The 22376-nt window shown below is 33.3% G+C and overlaps 1 protein-coding gene across 9 annotated transcripts in view; it reads right to left on the bottom strand.

The window, feature by feature from the left end:
• The window catches only part of LOC144957648 (protein unc-79 homolog), a 112676-nt gene that overhangs the window by 44349 nt on the left and 45951 nt on the right, over positions 1–22376 (bottom strand). For 3 of the 9 annotated variants that reach the window (XM_078889028.1, XM_078889004.1, XM_078889022.1), the window contains 16 exons: positions 21506–21616; positions 18773–18894; positions 17610–17678; positions 11787–11869; positions 11390–11432; positions 10495–10677; positions 9510–9654; positions 8963–9108; positions 8332–8511; positions 7476–7596; positions 6783–6941; positions 6144–6315; positions 3251–3487; positions 2490–2528; positions 1907–2022; positions 251–336 (listed from right to left, as the gene is read on the bottom strand). In XM_078889028.1, the coding sequence (XP_078745154.1) occupies positions 251–336; positions 1907–2022; positions 2490–2528; positions 3251–3487; positions 6144–6315; positions 6783–6941; positions 7476–7596; positions 8332–8511; positions 8963–9108; positions 9510–9654; positions 10495–10677; positions 11390–11432; positions 11787–11869; positions 17610–17678; positions 18773–18894; positions 21506–21616 (2012 nt within the window). Of the gene's footprint in view, positions 1–250; positions 337–1906; positions 2023–2489; positions 2529–3250; positions 3488–6143; positions 6316–6782; positions 6942–7475; positions 7597–8331; positions 8512–8962; positions 9109–9509; positions 9655–10494; positions 10678–11389; positions 11433–11786; positions 11870–16329; positions 16375–17609; positions 17679–18772; positions 18895–21505; positions 21617–22376 lie in introns of all 9 variants that reach the window. The other 6 variants (XM_078889011.1, XM_078889037.1, XM_078889046.1 and 3 more) reach the window with 3 other exon arrangements.

Below are 22376 nucleotides of genomic sequence, written 5' to 3'. Positions count from 1 at the left end.
AGACAATGGGAGGTTCCGAGATGCAAAGGCAATCTGGTAAGCACAATGATCATTCACTTTCTTTCTTAACAACTTAATGTTTGGTGCTTCAATACTTTAAGAATATTCTTCCATAAATTCATTCTTAAATCATTTGTAGTATAACTATCAAGATACAGATTTGATAAGGAAATGACAGATCTGGGAATTGAACTTTAAACCTTGTGCTGAAACAATAATTATTTAGAGACAAAACATGCTATTTACAAACCTCCAAAAGGTATTGAAGTGGAGCATGTGGTGGTAAGTCATTGAAATCTATTAGAGCAGAGGCCATTGTTTTCCAGAAATGTGGGTCTGAAACAAATAAAATGGAACAAATCTTATACTACCTACAAGAAAGATAAAATTATTCATGGTAATTTAGAGTGGTCTCTGCTTATCAGTTCTTAATCTAAATATATATTATCTGCTGAGAACATGTTGGTGATATATTTTTACTAATACAGTGGAACCTCCCGATAACGACATGCCACGGGACCGAGTTTTTATGTCGTTATCCGGAGGTGTCGTTATTTAGAGGTTTCCAAGATGGCGGACAAAGTGGGCGTGGTAAGGCTCGCGGGGCCAGTTTTTATTAACATTGACAAAACAAACAAAACATTGTAGTGTATTCCTCTTAGAGGGTTCTTGTGCGTATGTCTGGATGAGACTTTTAGGTGATCTGAACTGAGTACACTGATAGTGTGCTCCTAGAATCTACATCTGTTCCCTATTTAAACCATTCCCTTTTGTCTTACTTTTTCTTATGTCATTTCAATTGTAAATCTAGAATGTTTTTTACTATCCAATTTTCTTCCTTTATACTGGCGCTGATATGACATAGATGTGTCACAAGCGCTGTAAAACCCTTTAAAACAAACAAAAGCAGGTAATTCGGACGCTGTGAGTTAGATAAAATTCCTCATCCTCTTCCTCCTCCTCCCACAAAAACACTACTACTACTACTACTACTACTACTACTACTACTACTACTACTACTACTACTACTACTACTACTACTACTACTACTACTACTATTACTACTACTACTACTACTACTACTACTACTACTACTACTACTACTACTACTACTACTACTACTACTACTACTACTACTACTACTACTACTACTACTACTACTTCTATCACCACATAATATCACATTTTCCAAGATTTTGTGTTTATTTGCTTACACTTCCATTTATACCTTGGTTTTTATTAATGCATATCAGCCAAGATTCGTCAAAAAAAAAAAGCTGCGTTGTCATTGGTTTCAAAAGCTGCGTTCTCATTGGTTCAAGCAGGAATCGTTTTTATAAACTTTTGAGTACTCATACTCGGTATTTTTATGCTATTCGACCTTAAGGACGAATAGGGCTACCCTTTTTAGTATCAGATATCTACGAAAACTGCCGAAAATCGCCAAAATGATGTCGTTATTCAGAGGTTTTATCAAAAAGTACGTCGTTATTTGGAGGGTTTTTTTCTGATCTTAAATAGAAAAAAAATCAGGACCACGGGTCAATGTCGTTATCAGGAGGTTGTCCCTATTCGGAGGTGTCGTAATCGGGAGGTTCCACTGTATATTTAACATCAAGAAGCCCGTTTGCATGGAGTGAATTCTGCTTATTTAAGTATTCACAAGCATTGAGGACATTGTAGCTTAATATAAAATTGCAATGATTTTTTTTTTTCACCTATCCATTTTTATGGTCTAAATTGTTATGGGAAATTACTGTATATATCCGTCTTAAAGGAATCAAGTTAATAGAGGAGAAACTGTTAAAACATATTTTTATTTTCATAACTGACTCAAAATTTTCATTTCCAACACTAAGTGTCTCCTCTCCCTCCTTCAAGTCCTTGTTCAGTTTAGTTTCCTCACCTTCCATATTGCTTTGAAAGAGCATAGGGAAGATACCATTGGGTGCCAACTGGTGGAGAACACATCTCAAAAATTGTCTGGCTATGCTGACACAGTTACCTGGTATCACAACATTGCTGAAGAATTTTTCAAAATGTGTACATCATTATTATTTCTGGATTAATGCATTTATAAATTATAAGTAATTTTTTTAAATGGACTATCGAACAAAGGATCACTCCTGGTGGTCAAAAATAAATGAAATAAAACACCATAAAAACGAAGATGAAAACAAAGATTGATATCAAAATAGTATTTCAATATGGACTTCCAATACCTGTAATACATTCGATTAAGTATTCACACCAAGGAAAATAGAGAAAACGTGATACTTTAAAACAGTAAAATTATAAATGATAATTTGAATTTTTTTTTCAATAATTGCCCAATTTTTATACTTCCATTTTTAAATATAATGAAAATACCTTTTGACACTTTTTGCAATCTTATTCTCATTGAAAAGCAATTTCTTATTTAACAATTCGATGTTAATCCGATTCTAGAATTAAGAACCATTGGATGAGTATAAAAATTTAAGACTTGCCTTTCAGCTTGCCATGAGTAGTGACTGCTTGCAGCAATGCTGAAATGGTAAAAACAAGATTCTTATATGAAATCAATGACAAAAAGTAAAAGAATAATGCAGATTCCATTAAAAGTTAAACTGTATGGATAATTTTCGAAAGGATTCTGTCAACAAAATGTAAGAAACCCTATTCTCCATGAGGAGATAGGTCAAGATCCTTCTATCTGGGCCACTCTGTGTTAGGGTTGAGCAGCCACACGAGGGTCATTTCCTAAGGGAAAGTGATATCTTTAGTCTGGGATGGAAGCGTCCTGAATTCTATAATAGCAATAGGGGGTAGTCTCTAAGAGGTAAAAAGAGATTCAACAGACAAAGATCCTGACTCTGTTTAACAGCAGCCGCCTTACAAAATTAATCGCCTACTTCAGCACGATACAAAAAAAAAAAGCAGAACATCTGTTGTTAAACAGTGTTGTGACAAGACTGAAGGCAGCTTCAAGACAATACAAGAATTGGGAACGACTTTAAATGAATTCTTGTGCTACAACGGATAACGGAGTCTTAGACATTGTGGCATATCAGGTAATAACAAAGCATGTTTACCTACTAATAATAGCTATCAAAATAAAAATGTAACTTAATAATAATATAGTAACTTAACTGTAAAAATCACTGGAACACAAAAGTATTATTCTGAATAATTCTCTTTGGTTAACACAGGAAGAGATAAATGTCAACCCTATTCCAATACAGCAGCTGCTACCATAAATAAACCTAACCTTGATACAGACTGCAGCATATCCTTGAGAAGAGGTGTGGCAAGTCCAGGTTCTCGATGGACAAAAGTAGATAACACTGTGATGCACAAGCCTATTGTGTCATCATCATACTGCTCAAGTACAGCATTGCACTCGCTGCACCTCTCCACCATAATGTTCTCACCATAACGTGCATTGGACAAGGCCTTGCTACTGGAGTGCTTGGAGGCCAAAAGCTCTGCCTTACGAGACCTGCGACTGAAAGATAATCAATATCCGCAATTAGCCTACAATGTATCTTCTTCAGTTAACAGATCTGTTTCATATCAAAAACCATCTGATGTCGCCTTTAATTAACAAATATATTTTATATTAGACCATTATCCAGTTGAAAATATTTTTATTCCCAGTTGCCCAGCAAGTGAAGTACCATAGTGATCATCAAGCCTTGAATGAGATCAACTGTTTTTCACGTTATGGAAAATTTATAGTCTTAATTGTAACAGTTTCAGTACTCCCTGATGATCCTTTCCCTTTCCAATTTAACTTTTGATATAGACTTATTAAACTGGCGTCACACATTCCCATCTTATTTGAAAAAAATTGGACAGATTTCTTTTTTTTTTAAAAGAAAAAAAAGAAATGAATCCAAAATCCCAGTTGCGGTAATAAACAATGCATCGTGAGGTGCATTGAGAATAGTAAACCATAAAAATGTGCCATTTAAATATTCATATTTATATCTAACAAGCGGAGCCCCAGTCTTCAACCGAATCTTGGTATCGAATCTCATGGCTGATGAAGTGAAACACTACAAATTCCTATAGAATAATTCTGTCAAAAAAGAAGACCATCAAATCAATCAAAATTCAAAACTTATTTCAAATATTATAATTTGACATGTAATTCACCAAAGTGACAACTCACTTCTCAATTTTATACTCAATGATAATATTAATGCATCAGTCACTACACAAAACAAACAGACTACAGTGGAACCTCCCGATAACGACATGCCACGGGACCGAGTTTTTATGTCGTTATCCAGAGTTGTCGTTATTTAGAGGTTTCCAAGATGGCGGACAAAGTGGGCGTGGTAAGGCCCGCGGGACCAGTTTTTATTAACATTGACAAAACAAACAAAACATTGTAGTGTATTCCTCTTAGAGGGTTCTTGTGCGTGTGTCTGGATGAGACTTTTAGGTGATCTGAACTGAGTACACTGATAGTGTGCTCCTGGAATCTACATCTGTTCCCTATCTGTATTTGTTTTTCTTGACTCTATATGAATCCTTGATTTGGCTATGAATTATTATTGTTGTTATTATTTTTTTTCACTTAAAATTGATATTTATATTGTAAAGTGCCCAGAGCTTGTGTTTTACACGAGAATGAGCGCTATATAAATGTGTATTATTATTATTATTATTATTTAAACCATTCCCCTTTGTCTTACTTTTTCTTATGTCATTTCAATTGTAAATCTAGAATGTTTTTTACTCTCCAATTTTCTTCCTTTTTACTGGCGCTGATATGACATAGATGTGTCACAAGCGCTGTAAAACCCTTTAAAACAAACAAATACAGGTAATTAGGACGCTGCGAGTTAGATAAAATTCCTCCTCCTCTGCCTCCTCCTCCCACAAAAACACTACTACTACTACTACTACTGCTACTACTACTACTACTACTACTACTACTACTACTACTACTACTACTACTACTACTACTACTACTACTACTACTATTATTATTATTATTATTATTATTATTATTATTATTATGATTATTATTATTACTACTACTACTACTTCTACTACTACTACTACCACTACTATTACTACTACTACTAATACTACTACTACTACTACTACTACTACTACTACTACTACTACTACTACTACTACTACTACTACTACTACTACTACTACTATTACTTCTATCACCACATAATATCACAGTTTCCAAGATTTTGTGTTTACTTGCTTACACTTACATTTATGCCTTAGTTTTTATTAATGCATATCAGCCAAGATTCGTCTAAAAAAAAGCTGCGTTCTCATTGGTTCAAGCAGGAATCGTTTTTATAAACTTTGAGTACTCATACTCGGTATTTTTAGTATCAGATATCTACGAAAACTGCCGAAAATCGCCAAAATGATGTCGTTATACGGAGGTTTTATCAAAAAGTGCGTCGTTATTTGGAGGTGGTTTTTACTGATCTTAAATAGAAAAAAAATCGGGACCATGGGTCAATGTCGTTATCAGGAGGTTGTCGCTATTCGGAGGTGTCGTAATTGGGAGGTTCCACTGTAGTTAAGGTCACTCGTAATATTCACATTCTCTTTTTATTTTTTTTATTTTTTCAACTCAACGATCCAGCACAGCATTAAATATGAATCACAACAAACAATAATAAACCAGCTAGTTAATATTCTATGTCATCAAAATTGTAAGTGGGGTGGAATGATTTGTTTCATCAAACTGGCCAAAACTATAATGGAATATGAAATCAAATCTTGATCTCAAAAAAACTATCTAATAGAGGATAACAAAAGAAACTTTATTGTGAAAATATCGGAATCACCCGATTCCAAGTTGTAGTTGAATGTCTAAATCTTTTTTTTAACCATAAACCAAGCATAATTACAACATGATTCCAATGTCGTAATATGTCCACTTTCATTATATTAGAATTGTGGAATGCTAAGGTTTTATTCCTTTGAATCAAATTAAAATAAATGCTTGATTTGTTAATGCCCATTTATTTTGTCTGCATCCTATTCCCCCTTGCATTTAGAAGATCACCAATGAATCACACAAAAAAAAAAAATTATAATCCATGCTTATTTGACTCGGCTATTTCAATTTCATTAATGAATTTTAAAATCTTCAATATCTGCATTTTCCATACCCAGATGATCTTGGTGTCTGTCCACTCTCTTCTTGCCCTTGCTTTTCTTCAGACAATTCCGGGAACTTCCTTTGAAAGTTGATGGTAGACAGACCAGTCTTCCTAGGTCGTCTCTGGCGAAAATTTGGTTTTAATGCTGGACTGATCTTCCGCTCTATTGGTTTTATCTCTACTGTGGAATAGGGGGTTTTATTAAATGAAAAGTTGTTTGTAAGATAATCAGGGTGTGCCATACAGGAGGCTTTTTCAGCATATTATTATCAGCTCTTTAGTGGAGCCAAGGACAAATAAACTGGGCTGATGAAATGACCATCTAAAGCCTGTTTGCTTGACATTGTGCTCAATCAGAATCTGCGTTAAAATAAGATCATAAATGACTATTATTTTTAAAAAGTATGGAACTTCAGGAAAGCACTTGGATTTATTAGATTAACTAATTTCTTTCAAGTAGTCTAATAAAATACCTGTAAACTCAGGAGTACCTCAGAGAACAGAATGGAGAGGACAGAAGTGTCCATATCAGCAAATGTTCCCTGTTTTTTGTTTTCCTGACACTGTCACATACAAAAAAATTCCATTATATCATTAGATTAGAACAAAACAAGGATATGATTGGATTTCAAAATTGAATCAACCAACCCTTTTCTTCCTGAATGACCTCTCCTGCTGAATCACTTGTTTGGGTTTTATCTGTGTCATCTGTGGTATCTCCATCTGAGATTCCATCTCGGCTATGATCTGAAACCATACCATGATCTCTTGTACTGGACCCTTCAATTGACGTACCTCCTGTAGCACCTATTAATGAAGAACAGTAAAAAATTGATTCCGTTGTTTTTGAAAAATATGCTTGCTACAATCATTTTGTTGGATATTTACTCATACACTGATGAATGTGAGAAAAATCAATTATGAGTTTAAAGGAAAACAGAAAAAAAATGTATCAGCTTCATACCAAAACAAAAAAAATAGTTTTTGTTCACTTTAGGAATTTTATGCATATGCGACACTACTAATTAATTTCCTTGCCAGTAAAAACTGGAGATAATAGAATCGTCAGAATATTTAGATCAAGCTAATAAAAACACCAAATGAAGAGGTAAAACGAAGGGAACAGGTTCAAAAGAGATTAGAGGAAGATTCAAGATTAATGTATCTTTGTAGTTGGTCTGACACCATCTGAAAGTCATACACTGACTCTGTCAACAGATCTCCAACAAAAAGGTTACACTCAAATAGTTATACAAGAAATATATCAAAGAACTGAGCATTAACAAAATATATAATAGAGAGCTAATTTAAAAGGAACAAAAACACACTAAATGTTTATACCTTTAGCCGGAGAAGTATCTGCAAGAGTATTTGAAGACAAAGTTGAAAACTCTTGTAGTTGTTGGGCCATCTTTTTTTCAACAGAAGATTTTGATAAAAGAGGAGCATCGCTTCTTTCAGTCTGTGAACGACAAAAAAAAATGGATACGTTTAAGATAAACAATAGCATCTGTAGTTCATACAACAATCATCAAAAATTAATAATGGGGTTTACAGACATTTTCCCCTACTGAATCCATCCATGTTTAGGTCTCCTTCACATTCTTCTTCATATTCTTTGTAAAATACTCAACAAAGAAATCTCAATAAAATACTCAACAAAGAAATCTCAAACAAATAGGCTGGGTCCCCGACATGTTGAGATTTCCATGCTGCACTGCCTAATTACAATAAAATATAAAGCCTAAACCTCTTTCATAAAGAAGAGTCGACTATCATCATCTTTTTTATTTGTTTATCGATTCACTGATTTCTTAACTCATGTAAAAAAATTGATACAAATAAAAAAGCATAAATCATTGAGCTGCAAATTAATTAATTCAAGCGAAATTGCGTAACATAGTGGGAAGGACCATTTTTCATCAGCAACCAAATATCAAGTATTTGAGCATAAGTTAAAGGTCTCTTTTCATGTTAAGCCCATAGCTTTCAGTTTACCTGACAACAAATCAGAGAAACTCAGATTTTTGATAATATGTTTAGTTCTCATTTTTAAAATGTATTTTACATGTCACATATTGATCTCCTATTATTTGCTAGTTTGGTTTGGAATAGAGATTATCACAATTTGAAGAAAAATGAATTCTGCATATAATAAACGACCATTTAGAAAATATCATAGAAGGATAACACTTGCCAAATCCTTTGAGTCATCGTCGGCAGATTCAGGCTCTGAGTACTCCACCAATCTTCGAGGTTGCCTTGTTTTAATGACTTTCCTTACACCGTCTTTTCTTCCTAAAGATGATGCCAATGGTGGGGTTTTGTCACCATCCGATGTTATGCCTTCACTGCTTTCAGCTCCATCTGGCTGAGCCTGTCAATTATATTGTTATGCTTCAGTATAAAAGTCAGTGCTGATGACAGGCTTATTGACGTGAATCTAAAAATACCATTTTAAAATTTAAAAAAGTGATCCAACATATATTGTCTAGCAATCCTTATTTTGTAAAAGAGTTTATTGTTTTCTTTGGTTTTGTTTTGGATTGACTTTTTGGTGGGGTTTTTTTTTTTTGCTGTTTTTCCCTCAAAAGAGGACTTCAGAGAGGGCCTGAGCAAAACCAAATGGTCTCATTCCAGAACAAGGATGCAATAGTTACATGGGGACGACAAAATACTTTGGATAATTAAAGAAAGAGAAGAGGTGTAAGCAGTTGTAGAAGTCACTGGCCCAGATAAATGTACCTTATGGTGGAACCAGATGGTCAACACAGATGGCCAACATTCCCTAAGGGTAATTCACTTTATGATTTTGATGATATTCTTACCTTGAAATAATGAACAACTGCACCCCCAACCGGTTGAGTCCTAACTTCTACAGATGCCACTTCTTGCTTTTGGCTGCATGGAGACTGAGGGGGTGTATCTGTTTCTAGAATATTCTCCAAATCACTCACAGATATTTTGCTGAAATCTAATTTTCACAATAAAAATAAAAAGGTTAAAATGATTTTCCACAACAAAAATACAATTGACATGTTTGTTTTTGAAGTATTATAATATTCTTTATATATAACCCTCATTTTTTAAGTCTTTATGTACTGTTAGCTGAGGAATGGACAAGACACACTTTGATATAATGCTCTAGGGATTAAGAAAGGGAATTTTATCCGTTTTTAAGCAAATTTTATAGGACTAAAATCATCTTTAAGTTTGCTATAAAAATTAATCCAGTCTGACAGACACAAGAAGAAAGATAAAAATAGTCGACTTTTACGTGAACTTGAATTTTATTTGGCTTGGACACGATGTGGGTTTTAGTTTTTGATCTGGCAGTTTGCTTGATTAAGAGTTTTAAACACGATGCATTTTTACCTTTACTTCTATGCATATTTGGTGACAGTGGAGGGAATCCATCCTCAGTTTTCTTACATCGATGGTGTTGGGCATCTATGGTATTGATGACCAGCTGTACCAAAGTCTGGATTATCGCACAAAGTGGTGAGGTGCTGATTTGGTACTACAAAAAAGAAAGTTAGGGGAGTGGTTGCAAATAGAAAAGGCTTAGAATTTAGAAAATCATAGAACTATATATAATTTTTAAGGTTTCTCGTGGTTTATACCATATATCAAAAACAAATGGACTAGTTTATCAATAGTATTGACTTGTTTGACAATCTCATCTGTCTGAATGTATTGGTGGTAGAATTTAAAGTAATGGACTAAATGGTTGAGATTATCTGCTTGACTGCAAAATATATATATATAGATAGATCGAAGTTGATGTCACTCCGGACTTTGTTATTGTTTTTTGCCATCCGCATTTGTGAGTAATTCTCACTAAACAAAATTAACCTGACTATAAACGTTCATGGTTACACACAGTTTTGTGTGTTGGTCCGTTATACTTACGGATGGCAATGTTATGACCTTCTTAGCCAAGCGCATACTATCTATAAGTTATGACCTATTGGGATTTAGGCCCTAATTAGATTGTATTAAAATATTTGGAGATTGTGCTGAATTTCACACCAGAAATCCCTCATCCATCTGGGATAAGATTATTCATTTTTGGAAAATTATCATGGAACTTGTTACATCCCTGATAGAGAATCACAAAAATGGGGGGGGGGGGGGGGGGGGGGGGGAGAGAGAAACAAAATAGCTTTTATATAGCCCAATATCCATTAAATATGTTTGAAGTGCTTTACGGGGTCCAAATATTTATCTATTTACTTCTCAAATTAAGAACACCTAAACACACACATACATTACAACAAACACACACATACATCATAACAAACACACACACACCATACATACAACAGAGGGAAGGAATAATCTTAGAACAATGACAAACCTTGTACAGGATGACGAGCAGAGAATGCAACCAAGAGTTTCTAGTATGAGGTTCCAGGTACCAAAGTGTGTAATTTGGTGGTTGATGATCTGAAGCATAGCGTTGGGGTGACGGGCAGTATTGAAGGACAAGCAAGGTGATGGGCAGGATGATGTAACCCAACTGGAAGTTACGATCCAATACCTGAAACAGTTAAAATAGAATAAATTATAAGTAAACTACGAGAAAACAATGATAAAGCTGGTAGAATCCCATCGATCAGCTTACTAAACGAGGTAAAGCAGGAGAAATGTAATGCTTAGTATCTCGCAATACATTTTTTTTTTTTCTTTTGTTTTTAAGAGTTTTACGGCGCTTGCAGCAATTTAGGTCATATCAGTGCCAGTAAAAAAGAAGAAAATGGGAGAGAGAAAAGTTCTAGAATTTTAAAGCATCCATGAAAAAGTATGACAAAGAGAAATTAGTTCAAATAGGGAACAGATGTAGATTCCAAGAGCATACTATCAGTGTAGTTTAAGATCACCTAAAAGTCTCATCTAGACACAAGCACAGGTCCCCGCGAAGAGTGACACACTCAAATTTTTAAAAAATTAATAATATATGTAAAACAAACTATAATACAGTGCATAACAGAGAGGGTTTTTTTTTCTTCCTGCTAATATTACTATTAAACCAGTCTATACATTTACTGTAATATAATATTGATACATCATATTCATTTGAATCGATGTAAAGACAAGCTTCCAAAAATACCATAAAAAGAACAGAGCTTCCTGAATGAAAAGATGTATTCCAAAAAAGATTTGCCAGTGAATATAAACTAATGACACAAAATCATATATCAATGTCAATGGACGAAATAACAATCTGATACAATCCATCAATAATGACTTACAAACATGACTCCACTCAAAAAAGCATTGAACACAGCGGATGACCTGGTGAAAGAAAACAAAGTTGATATGAACAACATAAATATGGCCTTAATTCTCAATAAACAATATTGTTGGATTTATCTTTTTTACTTGCTTTTAAAAAAATTTAAATGACCCTCATCTTGGCAAAAACTCTAAAACCTAGGACCTCACAGGTCCCTCACGTGTCTTTCTGCAATAAGGCAGTCAACTGGTTAAATCTAAAACAAAAAGACATTTTATAAGAGGGGAATATCCCACCATATGATGTGAACAAATAAACAGTAGCAAGCTTGACATTTCCTTTATTTTTGTTGTTGATAAAATGATATCTTTATTAAATGAGATATTTTCATTTTTGATTTGAATTTTTCTCACCTCAGTCTAAATGGAGAGATACTAAATGTCTTTTCTGTTTGGTTGTAGCCCAGAAGCACATTAAGATGTCGCAAGACAAGATTCTAATAAGTGAATAAAGGAAATATATAAAAATTATTAAATATAGATAGTATGCAGATGACGTCACTCAGGCCTTTGTTATTGTTTTTGCCATCCGTGTTTGTGAGTTGTTCTCACTAAACTGTATTAAACTGACTATAAACGTTCATGGTTACACAGTGTTTGTGTGTTGGTCCTTTATACTTCCGGATGGCAATGTTGTGAACTCCTTGGCCAAGCGCATTCTATCTATAAATCATTATACCGTTAATCTTTCATAAATGACTCTCCAACGTAATTACTATTTTTTAATAAAGACATATCAATAAAATGCTTGAGGCATTATTATTTTAGCATGAACAAGTTCATAAATAACCAAACAGGCACTAATAGCAAGTGATATAAAATTATTTTAATGTTTAATGTTCTTAAATCTTTATTGAACATGTTGACATGACTAAGTCTATTTGGAAAGTAATTTTTTAAATCACTGTATGCGTAAAGGTTAGACGAATAAAAAGGAGTTGCCTGTTCACAATGGATGCAAATTCAATCAATGAACAACTGTCTTAATCTTTGTAATGCATTTGATATTTTAAATGAATGCAAATATTTTGAAATTCATTCTCAAAGAGGAAAGAATAAAACATGAAAAGTAAAACATTCAATCATGCATTTTAGAGTTTCCTTAGTGTATTTCCTTGGATTTGATAATCCATCATTGGACTCAAGAGGCTGTTCTTTTTCAATACCTGAATAAATGTATTTTTATCAAGTTACTTAAAAACTGGGACAAGGTTGTAAATGGAATATTTATTGCTGTATACAGCTTCCTGGGCTTCATCACTTTGAGGGTAAACAAATAAGTTAAATACTAATTCAAAGCATTTTTTCACTCTTGAATACCTACTGTTTTCAAAATACAATGCTTTAAAATCCTAGCGAGATGCAACTTGATGTTGCTGGTTGTGAATTGTCCAATTTCATATTGAATATGCTGTCCCAAGGATAACCGAGATATAAAAGGAAAAACGAATTTTTAATCTTTTTTTATTATTATTACTATGATTGGCAGAGAAAAGAAAACATAAGAGGAATAAAGAGGTTAACGTTAATAAAATTTAGATGACAATAATCAAAACACATTCGTTAATCCTATCACCACACTTTGCATCGAAAATAATTCTCTATTGGCAATTAGGTATCTAATAGTTAATTTTTCTAATTCCGACATGCACACTGCATGCATAGTTATCTTTTGCATATGAAATATTCTCCAATAATTTCAAGATGGAATCAAAACCCTTTTCAAAAACCCAGTTCACAACATAAATCACTTTGAATACTTATCAGGTAGCACACAATATCTTATAACAACTATATATTAAACCTGCATTGCAAGCATTAGCCTGAGAAAGCTTATACCCTCAAAGGAAGACTTGGGAGGTTTGCTATTTCTAATTACTGGAAAGTCAGTCTTACCAATACAAATTGGCCGTTTTAATGAAGATGCACGAACCACCAAGACTAGTTAACACTGTTGATGTCTAGAATTATGTATTAAATATTATAATGTCCTTTGAATCAAATATTGAATGGATACACAGTGGGCAAAGAAACCTCAGATTTTCTGACATGCAAAAGTGTTGTAATTGAAGAGGATCCAAGAAAAAATGTGAGGGGTGCATAGCTGCAATTTAAATGCTTCTTCGTGATTGAAAAATAGTCCATCAAAAAGGAGACATTTTCTCAATTTTGATTAGATTCAATGGGTGTTTGTGAGGGACCGGGAACAACAATTTTGATAGTTCAATAATGTCTCATATTCATGAATCCAACATTTCGCATGAGAATAAATTGCCTCCGATTACTGGCATTAGACCATATCATGTTTAGTTTTTGTTTTTAAGGGTTTTACGGCACTTGCAACACATTTAGGTTATATCAGCGCCAGTAAAAAAGAAGAAAATGGGATAGTAAAAAGTTCTAGAATTACAATTAAAGCACCTAAGAAAAAGTAAGACATAGGGGAACTGGGAACAAATAGGGATCAGATGTAGATTCCAAAAGCATACCACCAATGTACTTAGTTTGAGATTACCTATAAGTCTCATCCGGACACAAGCACAAAATCCAACAAAGAGGAATACACTCAAATGCATACATTATACATTCAAAATAGCAAATATAATAATACATAACAGAGAGATGATTTACAAGGAAAAAAATATCATCTCCCAAAACAAAAACAGATATAAGGGGATAGAAGACATAGTATGTACCCCCCTGCCCACTATGGGAGGTCAGGAACCCCACCCAGAGACCATATCATATCATAGCAGTAAAGCACGTATTGTGGTGAGTGGCAAGACCACTTTGGAATTAAAAAGTAATTTTTAAAATGCATATTTGATATCCAATCTGAATAAATAACCTCATCCAGAGATCCGGAAACATATATAAGTCAATGTTTCCTTAAAATTAGAAATGTATTTTTTACAGATAGATAAACAGATAACTTGATTTCCTTTTATAATTTAAAGTCAGTTTGAAAGTTCGTAGAGTCAAACAGATATCATAAAATACGTACCGACGACACTAACACTCTCAAAAATAACCAATCTGGACACTGTAAAAAGTTATCAGTTTGGCGTTTTTACGCAAATCGGTGCATTCGAAATAATGTATTCACTTAATTACTTTACGGAATTCAGATCTACACTAAGTTTTCAACAGTTTTCATCTATTTATGACATCAAGTATTATTATTGCCCCTATGATGCTTTCAGTGTGATGGTTTCGGGTGGATAATACCCAGGTTTAATTTCTTTGGTAATAAATTTAAAAAATAATAATAATAATCTAAAAAATCGAAATTTAAAACCAGAAAATAGAAGTTGCATTGAAGGTAAAATATAAGGTTTTAGAAAGACCTTATTAAATGTTATGAACAATCAGGTGGCTCCGTAGCGCAGTGAATAAGCTGTCAGTACCTTGAAAGTACTGGGTTCAATCCCATTGTGGACATTCTTAAATAAAAATTTACTTTATTGAGAAAGACAACATTTTTGTTGTTATAGTTACTGGACATATATTTAAAACCTTAAATTAATCTATTATTATTATTATTATTATTATTATTATTATTATTATTATTATTATTATTATTATATTATTATTATTATTATTATTAATATTATCATTATTGTTATTATTATTATTATTATTATTATTTATTATTATCATTATTATTATATTTTTTTAAAAACAACATCGGTACCATTCAATGTGCTATCGTCGTGCATATATATGTAAACGTCGATTGTTATCATTTTATAATATTTTATCATTATCATCAGTTTATTCGTTTACCGCGTCTTTGTCATTTTATTGGGGTTTTTTCTTCTTCTTTTGTTGTTGTTGTTTTTCAAAAACTTCCTGTCCCATCATTGTTTATGTCTATTTACCTTATCTACGCTATTCACACTACACATCTCTCATTCGTCCTTAGTGTCTTATTCGTCGTGCTTTGTTGATAAAGGGGAAATTAGAAACGCCCACAGTATGTCTTCGTATATTAAATTGAGGCTTACAATTCAACATGTATCGTTATTTTTTCCTTCGAGCTTCAAGCAGCAACATTTTCATAAATCAACCAGCACTGCCAACGGAGGTGCATAAAAATGGTGCATTTTTGTACACCTCCAGTGGAGGTGCATAAAAACGGTGCGTTTCTGTACACCTTCAACGGAGGTGCATAAAAATGCCACCAAACATGATCACCAGAGTACTGTAATGTAAGGTAAGTTCTCGATCCCACGACCGTCTTTCAACTCTGCTCACGTCTGCTACTTCAGGTTTATTTTAGCAGTTGATTTTCTTACCACAACCTGTTTTCACACACGGACAACTGTATGTTGCTGTGTCACGGGTCAGAGGCTATAGTGGCTTACACTTAATGTTGGGCCGCACAGAAAAATCAACAGAGGATGTACCAAGTTACACAGACAACGTGGTTTACCAATCTGCCCTCATTAAATGATGGTGGGTACAATATTGAATGCAAATAGTTCTTTCCCCGCGAAATTGCGGGCTTCTTACTAGTATATATATATATATATATATATATTATATATATATATATATATATATATATATATATATATATCACTCAACCTTGATGTACATCAAGGACGAGTGAAGTAACACAATGACAGGTCTATGACAGGTCTTGAGATTTGTAATCATTGTCACCCATCCAGTCACTGACCTCACAAAAATGATTTGATTTTGTTGCAAAATGAAACATACCAAGAGGCCACAAAAGACATGCCCTTATTAAGATGCTCATAGATCTTTAGAATGTTGCAGTTTAGGTTGAAAAAATAACATAAGTTTGGACAATCAATAGTTTCATAACTTAAATTTGATCAATCAGGAAGATTAGTAAATTCAAGTCTGGTTAAAAGCATTTCAATATTACTCTTTTGATTGTCACAAAGTCATCATAGTTCTTGGACCAATAATCCTGCAATAAGCAAAATTAATTAAATTATCTACAACAACAGTTTTCACTTTAGGATATCTCTCAATATCTGTCAATGGAGATACTGAGCTGGATATTTGTGAGAAGCATTAAAGGGAATGTCAGTCAATCATACATTTATTTACACTCTATTATTAATTACTGGCAAAGCAAAGCAAAGCGTATTTTTTTAAAACACTGTTTTGTAAGCATCAAGCTGATTGCTCAAAGACATTTCTTGTCTTTTAACTACGAATGAAGTATTAGTGCAACCTTTTTTGAAGTGCTTTGGGAATTGATTGAGCATTTCATTGAAACGGAAATGAGAAGCAATTTTTAAAAATTTTAATATGGGTCTTAGTAATAATTACACAATATGGCTGTTTTCTTCTAATAGTGTAAGTATATTATAAAACCCTTTCTGTACATATTTGAGAATAGATACCATTTGTTGTTACTAGCAAAATATTTGAAACAATAATCGATAAAAGGCACAGGTGTCTGTTATAATTCTTTCAAGTAAAGAAAAGAAGAAAAATCTGCTGGTCTAAAAACGCCCCAATGCAGAAATAAACCATCAACCTGAGGAGTGAAATACACTTTACAGCCAAATAATTTTTTTTAATAAGCCAGTCAGACAAAGGATATAAATATATAAATTAAATTTTCAGCGTTGTCAAAATCTTTTCCCAACATCATATCAATTTGAGGTAGCAGGTTACATATGTTATTCTAATATTGTCAAAGTCTAGTGTATTATTAGTAATGGTATTAACTCTATTATGTTCAATATGAATGAAAATCAAACAAATTTGTTTCATTGCCCATTCATGTGAACACGAGAGAGTTAAGGCTACTGCTATCCAAAGATTAAGTCTAAAGTCCACAGGTAAAACCTAGAAGCAACTCTGAAATTTAATCAAATGAGATCATTCAAATATACAACATTGTGAACCTGTTTTAACCTCATATTTTGACCAAAGGTGTGTAGCAGAAAAAAAACCCAGAAGATTCTAAGATAATCTGGTAATAAACCAAAGGTAAAACATACTATTTGTCTTTTGGGTTGTTTTTTTTTCTTTAAAGTAAAAGTACTAGATTTTACAATGGGACTTTAGAAGTGAATTCACAATCTATGTAGCATTATCAAAGTTACTATTGTTACTGCAATTAAAATTACTTTGCATAATCAACAAAAATAAAAGTGTTATTTAAAAGGTAATGGAAAATATCTTTACCTGGGCTTTACTCTCAATCTTTTCAGCTCGTTCTTCACTCTCTTGGTGATCATTGCAATGGACCATAAACTGAAGAAAAAAATAAGGTTTCAGTAAAATAGCAAGCAATATAAAAGCGTGAGTTTAAATTAACTTTCATACAGAAAATAATAAAAGGGAGAAAAACACAATCATAAACACAAGCCTGTAAATGGTTGGTGAAAAAATTGTCAGAACTTTTTGAACACGCGAAAATAGACCTACAGAACAAAAATATGGATTAATTAATAAACACAACTCACATATGACATGTCAATGGACTCGTCAAATCATGTCACTTTCCCAACTCATTTATAATATAATAAGCAGGTCCATATTTTATGGTACCGAAAAAAAATCCCAATTATTTGAGAGAGTACACACATTTCAAGTCCCAGGTCTGAGTTAGTTGTAAAATGAAAGGAAGAGAACAATTCCTACCATTTTGAAGGATGTTTATCTAGTGCTGCACATGAAAAGCTGCTTTATCTTCGCTCCTGTTTGTGTTAAATTTTTAAGCTGATTCTTTCATTTACTTGGATTAATTCTTATAGAAGAAGAAGAAGAAGAAGAAGAAGAAGAAGAAGAAGAAGAAGAAGAACAAGAAGAAGAAGAAGAAGAAGAAGAAGAAGAAGAAGAAGAAGAAGAAGAAAGAAGAAGAAGATGAAGGAAGAAGAAGAAGAATAGAGGAGGAGGAGTAGGAGGAGGAGGTGGTGGTGCGGTCATGTGGGAAGGAGGAAAAAGAGAAAAATTAAAACAATCATGGTCGTGAGGAAAGAATACTTCCCCTGAGAGCTTTTGAAGAAAAATATATATTTCGAAGAAAAATATTTATTTCGCAGTGTTTTTTTCCGGTTGACAATCAACCTGAAACAGAGAAAGCATGGGGAGGAAAATGATCAGTCAGAATTATGTGTGTGTGTCGGCAAAATATTTACTAATGTTATATAGGAAGAAGGGGACCAAGAATAAAAAATCGGCTTGGGTAAAAATCGACTTAATCAATGTCAACGTATCCAGAGTGCACTGCAGTCATAAATGCTAAAAGCATGAGTGCAGTGTAAATCACTTGATCATTTCATTAAACCAACTCTCACTCCATTTTCAAAGAATCAACACATAGAGGACATTTATCTCTGACGTACCGTCATAAGGAGGGAAACCAGTTGGTATACTGTATCTCTGTCCATTCCTTCAAAGTCAATAGCTTTTTGGAGTAGAGCTGCAAAGTTGCTCTCATCATCAGTGAATTCTCTTAGGGTGCCTCCTTATTGGAACATAAAATGTCAATTGAAAATCATAATAATGGATTCCTAATATAATACAATTCTCTATTTCTCTCTCTAATGTAAAACCAGTTCCCGATATAATCGTTCCGATGGTTTCCCCCTTTCCCCTGCTATGTTCAGATGTAGGTTTTTCTCAAATGCCTAAGCCCTTCAAAAACAAGGAAACCATTGTGGGAGAGTATCTTTGAAAAGAGTTGTAATGAAAATTTATTTAAAATTGTATTTTCATAGGATTTGAACTTCCGTAACTTCATTTGTAATTTTTAAATATTAAATTTGTTTTATTCATTTTTTGTCTGTTAATCTTTCTTTTCTAATTTTCGTTTTAAAAATTAGGATTTTACAGTGATAGCAACACTTTTAAATCATTTCACGACTGGTGAAAAGAAAGGTGTTGCGATGATTAATCATTGAAGATCTGAATATGCAAGCACCAAAGAAAAAGTAAGACGGGGGGAAAGTGGTTTATCCAGAAGTTTAACAATACTAGCAACACACATGATTCATTTAAGATGATTTTGAATAAGAGGGACTATAAGTGTAAATGATAGAAGAAATGGACCTCTGTGCCAAACAGAGACAAAATCATTGCCCCTCCTGGGTATTTGCTGAAAATGATATCTTCTATTATCATTTACAACTTACAAATCTTATACATTAACTCTTTAAGATTCAACCCGACAAAAACCGACAACGGCATAATATTCATGGGCGGGGTAGTCAAGACTGGCCTCAGTAAGTAAAATCCAATCGTTGTGAAGGAAATGACAGGCCCTGTCACTGTCGCAGGGTGTTTTCAGCTTTGATTTTTATAAATTTGCCGACAGAAAAGAAAATACGTTTCAGAAATTGCGATTTAAATCCTATTTTATTTGCGGGTGAAAATCATTGACATTGCACTTTGTTTGGTAAAAATCTGGAAAAAATTACGACTTTGGTGATGAAAAATGACTTTGAAGACCATTATTGTAAACTTTTAAAAATACTATGAATAATTTATAACTCCCTTATTTGTGGGTCGATTTTGTCATTCGAGGTATCAATTTTATTGTAATAAAGAGATAGGAACTTCAGAGTTATTTTTTCTGATGCGAAATTATTACTTTGTAATTTTAGCACCAAGAAAAATAGTCGGTAAATAAATTTGTTACACCTCTTTGATAGACCGCCGGGGTCCGTTCGTGTAGAATTGTGAATCAAGCATCTCAAAGTCTTCGACCAATCACAGGCTATCTATCCAGCTGACCGAAACAAAGACGCTTCTCCCCGTCGATGTATTACGCTACTGTTATGCAAGGAATATAACACCTTATGGAGTAGGCCTAAAAGCTAAAATCTAAAAGTAAAAAATATAATTCTGAGGAATTTGAAAGTCACATTGCTGAAATCAGCTTGAAAAAAGAAGTACATTGGTCTTTGTTTCATAAAAATCGGTTGAAAACCAACTGTTTTACGAATAAATTTGATTTTAAAAATTGCTTTTGTTTATTTTAGCTTTTTTTTAGCAACTTTTTATTTATCGGCCGATTTTCTTGATTTTTATATCATTCTTTATATCTCAAAGAGACGAGATCAGTGATATACTTTGTTTGTTTCAAATGTAACTAGAACATAATTAGGCTTTTTTACCTATCGACCATGCCTGGATAATCTATTCAACAACGTGGCGATGTGACGCAACTATTCCATGGCCGTCTTCCACTGCATCGACGATGATTCAATTCATTGTTGACGGCTGTTGACACGTGAGCTGCCAGAACGACCAATCGTTGAAGGGTCAAGATGCTCAGTAGCCAATCGTTCTTCGGTCAAAAAACTTATGAACTCACGAGAACAAAAGTTTGAAATTTGGTGATGGACGGACCTATGAAATCGTTTCTGGGCGGAGTTTAGCCATGAGTGACCGTAGAAAACGAAAAGGCGACTACAGATATCAAAGAGTAGGCTTATATCATCAAAGGATGTCTACATGATTGACCATTGACATGGCCATATAGGGAACTCATTATCTACTCCCCCAAAAAGATTCTGAACACGAGAGGGTTAATATAGATAATCACAAACATAATAGACATCTGACAGAGAGATGATTTACAAGGGGAAAACAAATCAACAAGACAACCATGGTCATACCCAATGCTGTGATTTCCAGGATTTTCTATCACCCTTTGAGTACAAGAGTGCTCTCTCTGTCCATCTCGATGTCATATTAAACCGAAAATTTTGTCCCACAATATCTACACAGCCTCATGGAAAGATAATTTACGGAGACAGACGAGATTGTTGTTTTTTAAATGACTAAAATAATAAGTTTCTCTTAGACAAAAATGTTAAAAGTGAGGGTAAACCTTTTCCCGGATCCACTTTTTGCTCAAATAGTGTAGCATGTATTTGTGTTATCCAAGTTCAAACTTTTCGTAAGAGTTCGATAAATCTAACTTTATGTTCTGTCATTTCTCTGTCAACATGGAGAGTGAGGTGAAAAATGAAAAATAAAATCATATTTATAGGGAACAGAAATTAATACTTTGAATACTTCAGTCGAATTAAAGGGTGCTCACTAATTACTTCCAATTAATAATAGTTTACCAGGGAACATAGCAGTGCCAAGATTTCCTAAGTGTATCTTTGATGGAGTCCTCCTAGGTAAACTGAACTGAGGGGCTGACCATTGTCTGGGATACGCCTTGTCTTTGTCTACTGTCAACATAGAGTAAACAATCATGAGACAGATGTTTTGAGAAACTCTGTAATATATTGTCTTATGCGAATATCAGTTTTGGTATAAATAGCTAAGTGTAAAGCATGAAAGTCAAATGAAATGATTTATAAATATCTATTAGAAAGGCCTATGGCTTCGACATTAAAATGATGCATAAAGAGGATACCAAGTTAAAATGAGAAAAGTGAGATATGTAGGAATTACAGAACTTTTTTGTTTGTTTGTTTAAACAAGGAATAATGTAAGTCGAGTTCTCACCATAGCCCAAACTAGATTTTAAAATGTATTAAATCACATAAAATATTCATCTATTTCAAATGACTGTTGAGTGATTGAAAATGTACAAATCTGTAGAAGCTGGAATTCAAAACTATGAAAGCAGACATAAAACCCTACTAAGATTATTGTGATTAAATATTGCTACTTTAAAAGAGAAAAAAATACAAATTTGACAAAATGTAGCTATACAGATGTGCAAGAACTTGGAGTCCACTTCAATAATATTTCTTTCAAGTAAATGAGAAGGCACTCAAAGACGAATAGAAGTTGATTGAACTAAAATATATATGAAGGTTCTAATATATATATATATATATATATATATATAATTCATAATCATAACTATCATAACAGTATAATTTGTACTGTAAAGACCAAAAAAAAAAAAAAAAAAAAAACATTTTTAAACGAAACAAAAAACAAAAAACAAAAAATCAGTGGATACAGAAAAAAAGAATC

The sequence above is a fragment of the Berghia stephanieae genome, chromosome 1 (assembly GCF_034508935.2).
Source record: "Berghia stephanieae isolate SIO BIC M18660-M18661 chromosome 1, UCSD_Bste_1.3, whole genome shotgun sequence".
Lineage (NCBI taxonomy): Eukaryota > Metazoa > Mollusca > Gastropoda > Nudibranchia > Aeolidiidae > Berghia > Berghia stephanieae.
Note: the sequence above shows the minus strand (reverse complement) of the source record. Positions and strands in the feature narration are given on the sequence as shown.